The sequence below is a fragment of the Protopterus annectens genome, chromosome 6.part0 (genome assembly GCF_019279795.1).
Source record: "Protopterus annectens isolate FY-2018-M chromosome 6.part0, PAN1.0, whole genome shotgun sequence".
NCBI lineage: Eukaryota > Metazoa > Chordata > Ceratodontiformes > Protopteridae > Protopterus > Protopterus annectens.
In genome coordinates, this window is record NC_056737.1 from 1,183,326,663 (window position 1) to 1,183,345,966 (window position 19,304).

The 19,304-nt window shown below is 39.2% G+C and overlaps 1 protein-coding gene across 1 annotated transcript in view; it reads left to right on the forward strand.

Moving 5' to 3' along the window:
• Positions 1-19,304, forward strand: part of LOC122804749 (keratin, type II cytoskeletal 8-like) — a gene marked incomplete in the record, with an annotated part of 529,113 nt that overhangs the window by 232,284 nt on the left and 277,525 nt on the right. Inside the window, 1 exon segment of the mRNA XM_044074815.1 lies at positions 1,606-1,701. Within this exon segment, the coding sequence (XP_043930750.1) occupies positions 1,606-1,701 (96 nt within the window).

A 19,304-nucleotide genomic window follows, 5' to 3' on the forward strand; every position in this document is an offset into this window, starting at 1 on the left:
CTCTCTCTCTGTCTCTCTCTCTCTCTCTGTCTCTCTCTCTCTCTCTCTCTCTCTCTCTCTCTCTCTGTCTCTCTCTCTCTGTCTGTCTGTCTGTCTCTCTCTCTCTGTCTCTCTCTCGCTCTCTCTCTTGCTCTCTCTCTCTGTTTCTTGTTCATCTTCCTCGGGACATCAATCTCCCCCCAATACCACTGCTGTGCTCTGACAGTTTCCCTTGGCAAGATGAATGCTCTGTGTTAAGGGCTTTCTGTAGCTCAGTAACTCATTCATTACCAACAACTGCTTATTCATTACTTCAGCCCAGCCAAACCTTCTTTTAAAGGCACAGAGTGTCCATTCTCATACACTTCAGTGTAGCATAATATTGTTTTATCATTTATATTGAATAGCATTTAGTAAACACATCTACAAAACTTTATACACATTTTATAAACTCAACATGCCACAATGTCACACTGTGCAGGTGTGTGTGTATGATATATTGTGCCTGTGTATGTATGTATGTATGTATGTATGTATGTATATCTTTGTGTGAATGTATGTGCATCTCTCCGCTCATGTGTGGCTTTGCATATGTGTGTGTGTGTGTGTGTGTGTGTGTGTGTGTGTGTGTGTGTGTGTGTGTGTGTGTGTGTGTGTGTGTGTGTGTGTGTGTGTGTGTGTGTGTGTGTGTGTGTGTGTGTGTGTGTGCATGTGTCTGTGTTCGTGTATGTGTGCTGTTGAAGATCGCCAGGCTGTTTGGTCATAGTTCTACACAGCAACATAGAATTAGATTGTGTTCCCTCTGATATCCACTGGCTAGCTGGATAGCACTGATAGCATTATTATTATCTGGTGGTCACGCACCACCAGACTACGAAGAAAGCTTGTTTGCTTTTGTGTTTTGTCATTTAGAAAGGGTAGAGCAGAGGGTCCTCTTAATGCACATGCATGGAAGATGCAGCTCAGGTTTGATGGACCACCAGTTAGATTTTGTTCTTAATCTCTTCTTGTGCGTCTTCAGATTTTCAGATGGAATATGAAGAACAGGGCACTGGGGAATGTATGGCTTTAGATTTCTCCTGGGCTGGCATGTTGATCCCCTCTATTTTCCCCTTTAAACTGTGTGACATGCATTTACATGACAGGAAGTACCCCTGTAAGATTCTAATTTCTACTTCATGCTGTGTCCCTTTTCCCTGAGTGTACACCCACTGCTGGCCATTGTCCTAGGCCATGCCTGCAGCAGGTCATCCTTGTCCAAGATGGACATCAGGCTGAAATCCAGTTCATAAACCTTCTTTGGGTGATCATGTGTCCTTCCAGATCCATTCTCAGTTGTTGCCTGCTGCCAGTACCAAAGGTTATAAGTCATTGTGACAGCAAACTGACCATAGGGCTGCCCTTTCCTGTGTGTAATGGCCAGGTGTTCATATTTGTTGCAGTACAGTCTTGCTGTAAGCCTGTTTTTTTTCAGTTATGAAACCAAGATGTCTAAGATATACATATTTTAATGACATGTTAATTTGGTCTATTTTCGGCTACTGATATGAGCAGTACATAATAACATGTCTCTTTACTGTTTCATTCCTTTTGTCTACCTATCTGTGTCACTCTGTTCATATTCAGGAAGTGGACGATTGTTACCTTCAGAAAGTAGAACTGGATTCTAAAGTTGACAGCTTCACTGACGAGAATGAACTGCTGAAGCTCCTCTTCAGTGAAGTAAGTGCCCAACAAGGTTGTGAGTTTGAAAATTTTACTGTCATAATGGTTAATTATAGCATTGCTGACCTTTTGTTTGGATGAATCCTACCATGATGTCCCAATACAAATGGATGTGCTCCTAAAGCACTTGACCGAAGATGTGACTCAATGAAAATAATCTGTCCTTCATTGTTCCAGAGCTAGGGGTTCTGTCCTAATTTCTAGTCGTATGTTCTACAAGTATCTGTGTGACGTTACTCTTTGTACTCTGGTTTCCCCCAAAAACCATACAGCTTTATTGTCTGCACTAAAGTGTCCTCATATTTATATTTATTCATTTATTTATAGTTTGTTTGCCAGGATAGTCCATTGGGCCACGAGGAACCACTTTTCAATGGAGTCCTGGGGAGAAAAGCTCCAGAAAATTAGAAATTACAGATTTAACATAAGAGTAAGTTATTAGAGAAATGTAATGTGCACAGATGAAGCAAAATTAAACAAATAGAACACATATTAGTAGAGTGATATGTGCTATCTCTCATGCTGGGATTAATAGGTAACCCACCTGATGTCCACATATGCATTATTTTTCACAGAGGGATTATTATTCACTCACCCAATGTCCACATTAGTGCATGCATAGCTTAGTGCATTGGTAATTGACTATCTCAAAGATCCCATACCCTTAAAATTAGGGCTATTTGCACTAGATAGAAAAACATTGCCATTAGTGTCTAACAAGGATCTATCCTGGATTCCCTTATCTTTTCCATACATTCTTCTAACATAAAAACTGATATCAGGGAGTATGGTTAATCAGGTTTACTGAGGATTTCAAACTGGAGGCATTTAACAGGTCCCATTCTTATGCTCAAATTCACCAGCAAGAACCATGCCAAGCAAATGTTTGGTAAGTCAGTCATGGACTCAGTGCCAAGAAATACAGCATAGTTTGTTATGATAAATCTAGCATGAGTACTGCATATTTCACTTAAATCTGATTCTCTTGTAACTATCACATCCCTGTTGTGGCTATAAAATCCTCCTACCTTGCACAGCTTATCCTTCATGGTATCTCCTCAAGGTCCATTCCTATGGTATCTCCTTAAGGTCCATTCCTATGGTATCTCCTTAAGGTCCATTCCTACATTGCACAGCTTATCCTTCATGGTATCTCCTCAAGGTCCATTCCTATGGTATCTCCTTAAGGTCCATTCCTACCTTGCACAGCTTATCCTTTATGGTATCTCCTCATGGTCCATAAAAGTTATAGTCCCAGTTTAGTCTTCTCTTACTGCAGTTTAACTTAATCCTTATGTTTCTTTTCCCCCAACAATATGGTTCCAGTATTGTGTAGGGACAAGAAACCTGCTTGTACGTTTTAAAACCTTCATTTCCTTGCACTGGAATCAAATGAAGGGAAAGTCCACCTACTTTGTTAACTTCTCACATACTTTGCAGAGGAATTTGTCTCTGCCTGCATGACATTTCATAGACACAGTTAAATATGTAATTTACCCTGTCAGGTACTGCTGTCAGTCTTAGATGGGTAATTATTCCTGCTAATGTCAGGAACACAGCAGCTGATATAAAGAAGACAGAAAGCTGTGTAACTGTTTTCCACTGTTTTTATTGCAGTGAAGGAGAACATAATACTCCCCTTTCATACCAAAACAAAACAATTAGATTAGTCAGGGGGTTTAAAGGCAGTTGTCACCTCTTCTGGCAAATTTACATAATCAGCAACACAGTATTAAAATGCTAAGCTTTAAATGTTGGTTATTTCTAATAGTTTATATGTTAAGATAACTTAAATGCAGTATCAAAGATTTCTGTAGCATTTAGAGAAAAGTCAGAAAATATTTTTTCTTGTAGAGTATCAACACATTTACCATTTTCAAGCCCCCCCCCCAACACACACACAGGATAGAATTGTAGAAAGGGAGACAAGTTGAAACCCTATCAACTAGGTGCACTAATAATGTTCATGAAAAGGTCTTTTATACTTTTTTGTGGCATCCTCCCAGAGGGGGATGCATATCTGGTACATGCAGATCCTTGGTAAGAGATTCTCACTGAATATGTCAGTCCTTACATTGCTAGAGTGCATGAGAATTTTGTAGTCCACAAAGGAAATGTTACCATACTTTAGCATACATTTACTATGTGCTCTTGCATTAAAAACATTAAGAAGAGGAAATCAGAAGTACTAAACTGTGTTTAAATGCACACACGTGCACAGACACACATACACACACGCACAGACACACAGACACACACACACACACACACACACACACACACACACACACACACACACACACACACGCACATATATTTTTGTACACATGGACTATCTGCATATATATATATATATATAGATATATATATATATATATATATATATATATATATATATATATATATCTATATATATTTAGAACTAAAAACTATAGTCTGGATAATCTTATGAAAGGACCACGCTGGGAGGCAGTTTGGAGATTTAAGCGCTTTCGTTTGTTTATTTGGTATCTATTCGAACTTCATCAGAAATCTGTGGGACAGTTTTTACATGTCGTTTAAATAAAGATGCTAGGAAACGAACCCAAATTTTGCTATAAAAGAACCAAAACACTGAAAACATTTTTTCAGCTAGGCACCCACAACTACCAACTGCAAAACAAACAAGAAAACACGGGGACCTCCCCGTGTTGGAAATGTATCTGCTGTCCCTATATTAAAGAAGGGAACAAGTTACAAATCATAGCGATCAATCACAATATCAACATACATGGGACCTTTAATTGCAATAGCATGAACGTTGTGTACATCAGTTTCTGCTCCCACTGCCGTGCCTATTACATAGGCATGACCACGAGGAAGCTCAGCGATCGAATTAAAGAACACTTCCAAGCCATCAGAAGAGCTGATGACACAAATGTGCTTGCGAAACACGCAAAAACCTGCAAACCACCTCACTTGTTTTATTTTGCAGTCCTTGAGAAAGTACACACATTTACAGAAGATTCAGCCACACCATTAGAAGTAAAAGAACTTAAGTGGCAAATTGAGCTATGTGCCGACACACCCCCAGGGCTTAATGGCATGCTCAATATCAAATGTTTGTTGAAGTGGTTAAGTTAAATTAAGACACATCATACATCTGTCATAATGTATTCTGTAAAAGTCTTTATTTAAACGACATGTAAAAACTGTCCCACAGATTTCTGATGAACTTCGAATAGATACCAAATAAACGAACAAAAGTGCTTAAATCTCCAAACTGCCTCCCAGCATGGTCCTTTCATAAGATTAGCCAGATTATAGTTTTAGTTCTAAATGTCTCATTAGTTAGTTAGTACTGGTAAGAGTGAGTCACCTTCACAAAAAAAAAAAAAAAGATATATATATATATATATATATATATATATATATATATACATACACACACACACACACACACACACACACACACACACACACACACACACACACATGTTTTTGTACACATGAACTCTCTCTCTCTCTCTCTCTCTATATATATATATATATATATATATACACACAACACACACACACACACACACACACACACACACACACACACACACACACACACACACACACACACACACACACACACACACACACACACACACTCATATGTTTTTGTACACATGAACACTCTCTCTCTCTCTCTCTATATATATATATGTATAGATTTATACACACACACACACACACACACACACACACACACGCACACACATATATATGTGTGTGTGTGTGTGTGTGTGTGTGTGTGTGTGTGTGTGTGTGTGTGTGTGTGTGTGTGTGTGTGTGTGCACAATATGGGTGCATAAACTTCATTATTTATAATAAACTGAACATAGCAGAGTTAAGCAGCATTAATGTATGCATTCTAGTAAATTTTGCTTAATGTGTTACTTATTCACTGTCAAACATTGACAAAGATTGCAAGCGCAAGACATAGCCAATGTCTTTATGTCAGTATTTTTTTGTTTGTATTGCTAAGTGCATTTATTACTTGTTATTATCTTTGCCAACATAGACCAAGTCGTGGCTGAAAAGAGTCCTGGGACCGGTTCATGTTTCTAGTTACCAAAGTATAAGTAAATATGAAATAGAACAAAAGTTGGGTGAACATAGCAGAAATAAGGAATTTGTAAAGCACATTTTAATTCTGCATTATTCGTGAGAGAGACAAAACTTCCACTGAAGGCATTGGGAAGTAGCAGACAGACTTAATTTGGAGTCCTACTACTTGTCCTGTAAATGTACAACAAGGATCATTTACTGCAGTGAGAGTTTTCACACCTCAGCATGAGAGTGTGAGGGAAGGTGAGTCAATTCATTAGAACTACAAAAGAATCCCTTTACAAAGCCTGCTATTTACCTACTTTCTTTTGCTGGAAGTAGCTAACAGCTGTTTATAGCATAGAATGTGCTCTGACAGACACACAAATGATGCTCAGTCAGAGATACATAGAAGTAGCTCTGTTACAGAAGGTATGTTAGATGACAGTGCTTTAATACAGCCAGTGGTAAAGAAAATACCTGCTTTAGAGTCACAAACCTATACTGTCACATTAATAATGACAGCTGGTGTCATTGATAGTTTCTTAACCCAGCATATCCTCTTTTGTGGAAAAGGCTCCCATTATATACCACGAGGAGAACTTTCTGGCAAACTATAACCAGTCTAGATGGGTTATCAGATAATTTTAATTGTGGTACATGGGTAACATCTGCTTAACAAGGGACACCATTTATTTATTTTATAACCAGGTTATAAGACTGGTCTGAGAGCCCCTTCAGCAATGACTTGGGCCAAAAGGCATGGCACGATGAAACATACAATTATAGTGAGAAAACAATTTTACAAAGAGTTATACATGCACAATGAGATTTTGAAAAATGGACAGTATTGTTTGTTTGTATTTCTAACAAACATTTTAAACATACAGCACATGGTATTACTATGAAATATTTTGAAACATATAGTACATGTTATTACAATCATTACAAGTTTGACTTGTGCTGTTTAAATAGTTATTAACAATTTAACTTATGACACTTATATTTCGTCTAGTAAATAGGGTTCTAACCAAATAAATGGCCCATCTTTCCAGAGTATCGAATTTGAGTCAAAAGAGATGGATCACTTGATTAATGTGATGTGTGTTGGTCCACATAGAAATCATAGTGATTAACCTTGGTTAAGATTACAATTACAAATGCTTTTCTCATCAAGGTAATTTTTAGGAAGACATTTAAAGGAATTAAGACTGGAACTCTGGACAGTTTAAAGGGTGGTCTAAGTAGCTGCAGGCAATGAGTTGATCTGAGAGAATGTGTAAACGCATAAATGCGAAGTAAATTTTTGCGAGATGGATCCTTGAAAAAAGTTGCCCTAGGGGGCAGCTGGCAGCCATTTGCCTTTTTGAAAGGTGATGCAGTGATGTTGGTAGGGACTGGTCTGGTGTATGCACCTCGGCACCTTGTTCTCAGCTGACCGAATAAAGGAAATGTATGCAGTGTGAGCTGCAAAATTGAGGGGGGGGGGCATTTTCTAACCAAGGCAGAAATACACTTATGGCTATGGTCCATCTTATCTTGGGAGAAGATAGTTTGAAATTATATATGAGACCTTTAACTGATGGATCATTCTTTCAGTTTCTTTTTGATCATGTATCGGAAAGTTGAGGGTTTGGTCAGTAATAATTCCTAAGTATTTTTGTGTGGTTGTGGTTGGAGGGAAGTCTTTATGATGTCTGTGATGATTAGGGGTATGTTTAATTTCAATTTCTCAGTGGTTCCCAGTAACATGGTGTTGTTTTTTTCTAGTGTTTATGGATAGATTGTTTATGACAAGCCAGTTCCATACACACAACATTTTCCTGCAGCACTGAGTTGATGTCAGATGAATGGGTACCTGCTGTGGTGATGGCAATATCATCTGTATATAATAATGTTGAGGAGGTCTATGGCAACTGATTTATGGAAGGAGCAGAAGTGACTCAAGAACAGATCCTTGGGGGACCCCTTTCTCTGTAGTGATAGCTATGGACTTACCTCTTGCGCTTCTGATAACAAAGGATCTGTTTTCCAGATAATTGTGGAACCACCTGGTCACATTCTTTGAGAGCCCAGAGAGTATTAGCTTTTGAAATAGCAGCATATGGACAACAGTTTCAAAAGCTCTTTTGAGATCAAGGAATATGGCTACATCATAAAACAAAAACATCATAAACAGCCCTCAAAACAGATATCTCACTACAGATTCAGACTTCTACTATTATCTGGTTGACCCTGTCAGACTCCAGGCCCAGGATGTCAGAAAGAAAATGTATACAACTCCTGTGCACCATTTAAAAAGTATCTGGTCAACCCTGCCAGGAAATAATTAAATACAGAAATTATCTAGTCAACCCTGCCAGGAAAAGTAAATGAATACAGAAAACATCTGGCTGACCCTGCCAGGAAAAAATGTAAAAAGTATCTGGTTGTCCCTGCCAAAAAAAAAAGTACTCAAAACTTAAGTAATGATTTTTTTTTCAAGAGGAGAGGTAGTTCATTTAAAAAAAAATTCTGTGCCAAGGAATCCTTGGCTCCTTTTACTTACAAGTAAAAGTTTCAATAATCCACTAAGTTTTATTTATTTATTTTTCTCTTGCTGTTCCAGTCAAGTCGTCCATCTCTGTCACTCTTGTCCTCACAAATTAACCACGTTAAACCACGGGAAGAGAAAACAATAGTAACAGGACACTAATCAGCAGCCATGCTGCATGCTCAGATTACCTGACGTGGCTACTGATTTACCAGTCCAATCAAGTTATAATTTACTGCGGTTAAAACCAGAATGACTTCTTCATTAATACCTGCAGTCTTCCCAATTTGGACTGCTTTAAAACAGTCCGGTGAAATGAAAATTATTTTTTTTATTTTTCTTTAAAGTGGAACTTTAGCACGCATGCGTGCTGCTCCGTGTTCCACAAAACATTTCATTTTCAACTTTACACACTAGTTTGCAGTTTGAATTGCTACTAATGAATAAAAAACAGTATTTAAACTGTTTTTTTATGACAAAATTGGGGGGGCTGCAGTCCAGTAGTCCAATACCATGAGCCACCCCTCCTGTGTGTGTGTGTGTGTGTGTGTGTGTGTGTGTGTGTGTGTGTGTGTGTGTGTGTGTGTGTGTATGTATAAACACACACACACACACACACACACACGTGTAGATGTAGATCTGTGTAAATCTTTAAATAGATCTCTCTTTCTCTCTATATATATATTATAGATATAAATATACATATATATATATATAATATATATATTATATATATATATATATACATAAATATATATATATATATATATATATATATATATATATATTGATATATAGATATAAAACAGATATAGACATATTGATAGATATAGATCTATAGCTTTGTCATATGATCAACTTTTTAAACAGACAAAGTTATTATGATAAAACTTTACTATTTAAAAAGCTGGACATATATAAAAACTCAAAAACAAAATTTTAGTAGGGGGCACACCACCCGTACCTCCCACCCCCTCCGAATTATATATACCAGCACCAAGATCATGCTACACTGGCGGAAAAGGTCATATTTCATGATCCTCACTGTACAGTGATCTCAGGACAATTCTTTAAGGCAAACAGGGTTATGTTTCTGTTTTTTAAGTAGTTGCTCATGTAAAACACAGACCCATGGACGCATATCTATAGCTATGTCTATAATATATATATATATATATATATATATATATATATATATATATATATATGGATTCAATTTATAACCCAAAATCCTGAAATACCAAATCTCACAATTTCAAGACCATAAAGCCGAAAGCTCTAAATACCGAAATCCCAAAAGTGCGAATTTTAAAATCACGACTCCTACACTAACCAGACACCACACACATACACAAACACACACCTTCCCCCCACACACAAACACACAAACCTACACTACATAAAGCAGGGGACAAGCCCCCTGCACCCCCCAAAATTAAATATACTAACTCCAGGGTCGCACTACACAGACAAACACACGAAAACACCACCACATACCTACATTCCCCTTGCACACACTTTACAGTCACAACACACACTGAAACACACTAAAGCCCCTAATCAACACCCTTAAACATGCGTACTTACCTGAACTTCCACCTGTTCATTCAAACACCGCAACACCAGAAGCACTACTTCAACATCTCCGAATGCCAGGATTTTGAAATTCGCGTTTCTAGGGTTTCGGTATTTAGAGCTTTTGGCTTTATGATCACGGGATTCTGCAATTCGGTATTTCAGAATTTCAAGATTATAAAGTGCTCCTATATATATACACACACATATATATATATATATATATATATATATATATATATATATATATATATGTGTGTGTGTGTGTGTGTGTGTGTGTGTGTGTGTGTGTGTGTGTGTGTGTGTCTGTGTCTGTTTATATACATATCAGTCCCATTCAATTCATCACATGTTTATGAGTTCACAAAGTAAACTGCAGGTTCAGTTATGCAAACATTCATTTTATTTTATCATCTGTTTTGCCAAAAGTGGTAAGTGGGTTTGTATTAGGGTTGGAGTGCATTTGTGAGTGTTTGTGGGTCAGGGTTAGGTTAGAGTGAGGGCTAGGTAAGGGAATCGATTTAGTGTTGTGTGAGAGTGTGTATATAGCGAGTGTCCAAGCTTTCTTGTTGTATTGGTAGAGTTACAGATAGGGTTTTTGTAAGATAAGGTGTAGAGTTAGGGTTAGTATTAGCATATCCTGCTATGGTGGTGCAGTGAGGTGGGGTTCAAGCCTCCCTACCCACCTTAGTAATGCATACTGACCCTAACCTAATTTTACCCTGGCACTAACCCTATACCTTAGAAAGACCCTTTCTATAACACTGTCGCTATTTAAATTAAGTCTGAATGTTCTGGCTTATATTTCTTTATGTGATCTTTTTTGCTTTCAGTGTTTTGGGTGTCCAGCAATTTGATTGTTCAAAATGTCCTCGTCGATCTTATGAGTTTATTGTTTTGACATTTCAAACAATGGCATTATAATCATACTGTATCCATGTGCAACAATTCGATGTTGTGCAACTTATAGGTAAAGGCATGCTGTCTAAGTCCATGGATGTCATTGTTACATTGTATTCAGCCCTCATCTCAGATTAATCACTGAAAACAACACCCATTTTGATATGTACCTGTACAGGTGTGACACTGCCAGCCCAGCTATCTAGAGTTTTGTAAACAATTCTATGTCACTTGTGAATACTGATATGATTTATACAGAACTGTATGTTATATACTGAGCTTCAAGAATGTAACCACAGCATATCTTGCTGGAACATAGAAGATTAACTTACAAAACTTAAGAATAGTTGAGGTTAAGTTACTTGATAGCTGGGCCATAAACAAAATATATTATCTCTCAGTTTCAGTTCAATAGCAGACACAATGTCTAGAGCTAGAAGTTTTTTCTATTGTCTTGAAAAGAAAAGTAATTACTAGGTTTAAAATTTAAAGTGTTTTATTGCATTATGACTTACTAGCAGTTGCACAGATATGACAGATATGTATTTCTCACACAGAGAGAGTTAAGTTTCTGTTTAGTCTGGGAATTGAAGTCAGGTGACAAAGAGTGATGTCATCCAGGCTAATCCAGCAGTAAAATGTGATATTAATTTAAGAACTCTCTCAGAGAGAGACTGTGCATTTTGTATTTTGACTTGGACCTAACAAGAACATCCACTCATCATCATCATATGCAGTTACCTGTCTGTAAGTAAGATTCAGGGCATAGTATCTCACTTAGAGATAGATAGGAATATAGTAAAGATTAGTTTACATGTTTTCTGCTAAGTTGAATAGGAGAAGACAACGTTTTAGTTAATATTCGAAAGCCTAGAGGGGAGAGGTGCAGACCATCCCTGGCAAAGCAGCGTGGTCTGTTGACCATCTCCTTCCATGCTGACAAATATTGCACCCCCATAGAATGACACCAGAAACTAAGCCAATTATTAAAGTCATTGGGTGTGGTGATTTCAAAGATTAATGCTACTTTTGTCTTCTTTCCATGGACCACTATATCTGGTTTTCACTCATCTATCTTTTGAACTGTTGGTAATGGGTGATCCCATGTGATGTAGACTTCATCATTTTCTATGATGCCTTGTGGCTCATGTTTCCAGTGTTTTTCAGCTACTTCAATATTATAATGTTTGCACAATCCCCATTGCAACAGTCTTGCCACATTATTATGTCTTTCAGTATACAGTCCTTCTGCCATTAGTATGTCATAGCCAACAAGAAGGTGTGTGATTGTTTCTGATTCCGTTTTACAAAACCTATATTTGTCTGTTTCTCCCACATGTTCAGTGGAGTTTGTAAACCAACGTGTGCATAGCCCACTATCTTGGGCTGCCAATATTAACTTTTCATCTTTTGGTTTGAATTCGCCTCTCCTTAACCATTCTTGTGTTTGTTCCTGATCAACATGAGGTTGTTCCACAAGTTTTCTTTACTTGCAACTATATTTATGCATTTCCACATTTCTTGGCTTCTCATCTGATCCTTCACCTTACATTCTTTCTTTTGTTTTTTAGTGCATTCAGTTGCTGCCTGATTTTTATCTACTTCTGGTTTGATTTCTATTCCTGTGTGATGTCAATATGCTTCTGCTAGACTAAGCAGGGAAGTCATAGGTTCATAGGTTGATAGCAGGCTATCTGCCCTAGGGCATTTATAAGCCTAGCCAGAGTGTGTTTGGCTTTCGCCACCCTTTTAGATTAGTTGACTGTGCCTCTGTATAGTAGGTCACAGAAGATAGCCCTTTTAAGGTTAGTTTACTGTGCCTCTGTCTAGTAGGGACACAGAAGGGATCTCAGGGGTAAACCTACGATCTCCCATCCACTCGTCAAGATTTCTCTTGAAGAGGGTCATTGAGGTGCTCTGCCTAACATGGATTAGGATTTTGTTCCAGAGTGAAGGGAGCCTCTGGGATATGAATCTGTCCCTCCAGCATGTCCTATTTATTTCTGTGCTAAGGTTTAAGTCCCTGGAGCATGTAGCTCTAAGGGATTTGGATTTCCTGAGATGGAGCATGTCCATTAATTCTGGTTTGGACATGGCTTTATATGTCAGGCACAGATCGCCTCTGAGTAGGCAGTAAGCAACTGAGTAGAGCTGGAGTTTCTTTAGCCTGTGTAGGGCATCTGTTTGAGTCCCTTGATCCCCTTGGTGAGGTACTTTTAGGGTCTTTCCAGTTGCTGCAGGTGTCGGGTAAGGTACATCCCAAATGGGGCATTGTATTCAATTATGGGCCTGATGAGTGATGAGTAGAGGGGCACACTGACCTCTCTTGATCTAGATGTGAACCCTTTCTAGATTTATTGTCCCCATGTTTCAAAACTTTCACAACATTTGGGTCTTGTGAGGTCAGCAGATATGTGTGCAGTCCCTCGATTGCAGATATATACATGTAATCAGTTTCAAGGAGGCCCATCCCTCCTTCAGAATGGGGAATATATAATCTTGGAATGCACTGATTTTTATAAATCATTTGGTGAGCATGAAGCACCCTTCTTGTTTTCCTATCTAATCTATCCAACACATTTTGGGGCCAGTCAATCACTCCAAAACTGTAAGTTAGGACAGGAAGAACAAATTGGTTTGCAGCTTGAATTTTGTTCCTAGATGTCAGTGCTGTTTTCAGGATTAATTTAAGTCTTCTAAAGTACTCCTTACTAAGTTTTATTCACATTTGTTCATGTGTTATTGTTTATCCTTCATCTCTTCCCAAATATTTATACACTCCCTCTTGCTCAAATTCTTTTATATCACATTCTTGTCCCAAACTGATGTTTTCTTGGTGCTGCAGTTTTCCTGCTTTAAAGGTTGCTTTTGCACATTTATCAAGACCAGATGACATTCTTATATCATCTGAGAAAGTTTTGACAACCTGCAGCTGTGCTTTCAGTTCCTCATCTGATGAGCTATACAGTTTTAAATTATCGACAAAGAGAAGATGAGAAGTCTTTACACTTTGTTGCTTTCTAGGAGCCAAATTATAGCCATGGCCTAACCTGTTAAGTAAAGTGCTTAATGGATTAATGGCACGGCAGAATAGCAATGGTGACAGAGAGTCACCCTGGAATAGCCCCCTAATAATATTATGTATAGTTATTGCTACTATACTTAAGGATCTGCATCCAAAATTCTAATCTCTCCTTGTTTCTTGAAACCCCCCCCCCATTTCATCATCATCCCATTCCACTTTGAATTATAGGTTTCTGCTTGTGCTATGTATAGGAACCTTAAATGTGTTGCTGTGAAATACCCCTTCAAATCAGGTAATCCCAAACCACCTTGTTTAATTCGAAGAATCAGCTTATACCACTTGACTCTTGCCGTCTTTCCCTCTGAGATAAAATGCTTCAGATCTTTATTAATTGCTATCCATAACTTCTTGCCTGTTTGATAACAATATACCTGACCCGTGTGTCAAACTAAAGGGACTAAAACCATTTTCACTGCTTGTATCCTGCTATCCATGTCCATGTAGCAGTATTCAACTTGTTTTACACATATGCACAGTAGCCCTGCAAAGCCACGTCAAAATACACTGTCACCAACTAAAATAAGAACATTCACTCAGAACCACCCCGCACACACACACACACACACACACACACACACACACACACACACACACACACATGGACAAGCACACATGCACACGCATGCACACCACCCCACACACACATGCACACATGCACACGCACACACGCACACGCACACACACACACACACACACACACACACACACACACACACACACACACATGCACACGCACACGCACATGCACACGGACACGCACACATGCACACATACGCACACACACCACCCCTCAAACACACAGACACACACACACACACATGCACACATGAACATGCACGCGCACACAAGCACACACGTACACACACACTCACACACACACACACACACACACACACACAGACACACACAGACAGACACACACAGACACACACACACACACACACACACACACACACACACACACACACACACACCTGCACATGCAAACCCATGATAGCAGGAATCAGACTGCTCTAAGACCCACCAAGTATAAGTAAATAGTCATGTATATGTCATATGTTCAATTTTCAATATAGATCACAAAATAAAAAAATGTCCACATTAATATATTTTTAGACTTGCTTCACACAAATAATAACCTTTAATGAGACAGTTCACAAACAAAATAAAAAAAAAACATTAATTCAAGCCACCATGATGCACACAACTACTCACACAGACACATACACACATGCACACACTCACACAGACATGCACACACATACACAAGTATGCACACATACATCATTCACACAAACGCACACTCACACAGACATGCGCACACATACACAAGCATGCACACATACGCACACTCACACAGACTCGCACAGACATCCACACACATACACAAGCATACACAAGCATGCTCACACAGACACGCACACACATACACAAGCATGCAAATATATGCACACTCACACAGACATGCACACACATACACAAGCATGCACACATACACGCACTCACCCAGACATGCACACACATACACAAGCATGCACACATATGCACACTCACACAGACATGCACACACATACAGAAGCATGCACACTCACACAGACTCACACAGACATGCACACACATACACAAGCATGCACACATATGCACACTCACACAGACATGCACACACATACACAAGCATGCACACATACGCACACTCACACAGACATGCACACACGTACATAAGCATGCACACATACACGCACTCACACAGACATGCACATGCATACACAAGCATACACACATATGTACATCCTACAAAGTTAACAGGCAAATCAATACTCCGTGACAGAAATACCAGATTAGCTTTATTCTTTCACCAATAATTACAACCTTCAAATGTTAAGGTGAGGTAAGCAGTATATAAATAGTGTACTTCCTGCCCTCATTACCCCTGTTCCCACACACATACACACGATTTCACAAAGAAATGTATAGTTGCTCAGTCATCACAGGAATACCCATCCCTATGTCCTGTCTCTGATGGAGACTTGTCAGCAGCTCTGTCCTGACCTTTCCAGCAGTATTCCCTTTGTACAGGATGCTCTCCAGTCCTTGAACACAGCACTGCTGTCATTGGCCAAAAAATAAAGGTGTAGCTCTTCTACTAGCTGTCCTAAAAAGGACATTTAACCTGCAGGAAATGCACCTGCTGAGAAACTGCTCCAAAGTGCTGCAACCAAACAGGTCTGAAGAAGACTTGAAATATTAACCTTGTAGTGATGTAAGTTTCATAGGCTAAAAATGCCAAAATGCCACTTCCATTTGGTGATATTGGACCTGTTTTAAAGCAGGTATAATGTGTGTGTGTGTTTGTCCGTGTGTGTGTGTGTGTGTGTGTGTGTGTGTGTGTGTGTGTGTGTGTGTGTGTGTAATAGTGACAGAAAGAGAGATATAATGGGCTAAAAAGTAGGGACATACTTTAAATATTACTGTTATAAACTTAAAGTTGCTGGATTCATATGTTAGTATGCAGTGTGTGTGAGCGGTGGTGTGTGTGTGTGTGTGTGGGGGGGTGCGTGTGTGTGTGTGTGTGTGTGTGTGTGTGTGTGTGTGTGTGTGTGTGTGTGTGTGTGTGTGTGTGTGTGTGTGTGTATGTGTGTGTGTGAGTGTGTGCACATGGGGGGGGTCAGGAATTTTGCAAAAGAGTTTGTTCCCACAATTCTGGATATTTTTAAGGAACATCAACAAATCAGGGTCCCTGATTATGTCTGCTCCGAATATTGTTGCCCCAGAATCAGACTTACAGGTATCAGAACCATCAGCACCTGTCTACCAGACAGTTGTTTAGATGTCTTGTTTGCCCAGTATTAGTGCTAATTTCCTGAACAGCTGTCGGCAGTACTGGACAAGAACAGCTGTTGGCAGTACTGGACAAGAACAGCTGTTGGCAGTACTGGACAAGAACAGGTGTTGGCAGTACTGGACAAAAACAGGTGTTGGCATCTATTCCTGTGCTGCTCCCCACTTCAGACCACATTTTTTCTTCTGCGTTCTCATCATGGTAGGCTTCACCTTCTCTTCTCACCTCCACTATCTTCACCACTTAGATTTTCCCTTCCACAATATATCCCCTCTTTCAGGAGAAGCCACATTGCAGAAAATATCCTTATGCTCTTGTCTTATGGCCTTCAAAGCTAAAAGGCCAAAGAACAGCCTAACTAAAACTAAACATTGTGAAACCATTTAAACTTGGATTCCCCATCTGAGGATATGACTGGGTAAAGAGGTTACACCTCCATCTCTTTATCCTCTTAACAACTTCAGATTTCAGCAGACCCTCCAGCTGATGGACAAGAAAGCTGTTGGCCTTTGGTATTAGATTTATCCCATCAAATAAGGTTACAACAGGCTTGCAGAGTGGTAAAACACTACCCCTGGATGGTCCAGCTTTCATAGGTTCATAGGTCGGATGCTTGTTTTCAAATAATGATAAGGAAGCAGTTGGAAATGTCCCTGCTTTCTTTGTATTATGCTTTCCCTTTTAGTACTACAACTGCTCAAAGGGTGTTTCAAGATGCATATTGGTAACAGCTACCTTTATTAGACTACAAATGCCCAAAGGGTGTAACAAGATGTCTATCTTTATTAGACTACAAATGCCCAGATGTTTTCATGCTTGGATGGCTGACAGCAGCTCACAAAAGATGCAGTTGTATCAGGCAAAGGTTATGTCTGCTGGGCATCTTTCACTTTTGTTCATCACTGTGAACTTTGGAAAATTCTAGTCAATTTGTCTCAACTCTTGAATTTCACAGACTGCTGTCTAGACTACATAATTTGTTAGACATTTGTAACCCCACACAGATTCCATGTCATCCTAGTTGTGGTCCCTGCAACCTCCATTGCAGTAGGTGCCTGACAGCGTTAGGTTTCATAACTACTTCAGTTGTGATGGTGACCTATGCCAAATGCCACATGACAACCTCACAATGGTTATTAATATATCATTGGTCACAGGAAAAAGATCCCTTAAAGACCCTGACCAGGATTTTAGAGGTCTTTGTGAAGCATCTGAACTACTGGATATTACCAACAATTGTCTACCAGGCAGCCATTCCTCCCACAATTCCTCTCATTAACGTTAAATTTATCATTCCTGAGATGGGGGACAGTGCAGGGGCCAGATAATACAGACACTGCTTTCCAGGCAGAAATACACTTTGCATACCAATGTTCTTCAGAATGGAGAAGTTCTCATGGCCTTAGGCCCTGCAAGTATATCTCCCATGGGGTTATATTTTCATTTAGTCAAATATGGCTGCAGTTTTGTATATCAACAATCAGGGAGGAAAGCATTTGTCCCTGTTGTTCAAGGGAGGCCATGAGAGTTTATGAGTGGACCTTCAAGAAAACTACCTTTTCTCTGAGGATGACATCCTGGATTAAGCAGACTACCTAGCCAACCAACAGGCAAAGTCAGTTTTATTCTGATAACTCATGAATGGTCCTTGAGTCCTTTTATAGTCAAAATGATTTTCCAATGATGAACTTGCCCAGTTTACAACCTCTTTACTTCTCTAACAACACAAGTTGTGGCAATCATGTTCCCATAGTTCTCCATCCCAAATGCAAGAGTCAGAATGCCTTGGTACAGTCATAATCCAAGAGTCTGGTACATACTTTTCCTCTGTTTCCTTTGGTAATGAAGTTCATGTCCAAGGCCTGACAATCAAAGGTGAAGGCTGTTCTGGTGACTTATTAATGGCTCAAAGAGATTTGCTTCCATAAGCATAACTGGTTTCTCTTTCAGCTCCATTTTGGTTTCCTCTTCACAAACACCTCTTGACACCCATTTGAAAGAGTCCATTTGGATCTCCAGACTTTCAAACTGGTGCCATGGGTGGTCTACATCTACTAATTCTTAGGTTAGAATATTTTTCTGAGAGCAATATATATCACAACTTCTTCTCAGAATCTTTATACATGCAAGTCTTGTACAGAGAAATGCAAAAGATTCATTATTTGGGTTACAGCCTATACTGTAGACCTCTTTTCTACCTAGGGTGGGAGGTTGACATAATGGTTAAGGTGTTTACCTTACAGGCTCAAGGAGCAGTGTTTGATTCCCACATGGGATAATTGGCTAGGCTTAAAATAGCCTACAAGAGCAGTTAGCTTAGTATTAACCTATGAACCCTAATTGCTGTAGTTCAGTGGTATGCCTGGGGTTATCACTTATACCTGTAACCATTCATCCACAAATGTCCTTTTGGTAGGTCTCTGTAATTTCTATGTGAGCCTTGACTTTAGCCTTCAAGGTTTGTATGTTGTACTCACTGCCTCTCTGCTTGGACATCCAGTTAGAGACCCATTTCCCTCATAGGATATCTATTTTATGTGAGAGACACTCACCTTGGATGTCACAGTAGTTATGCACTGTTACCTCAAAGT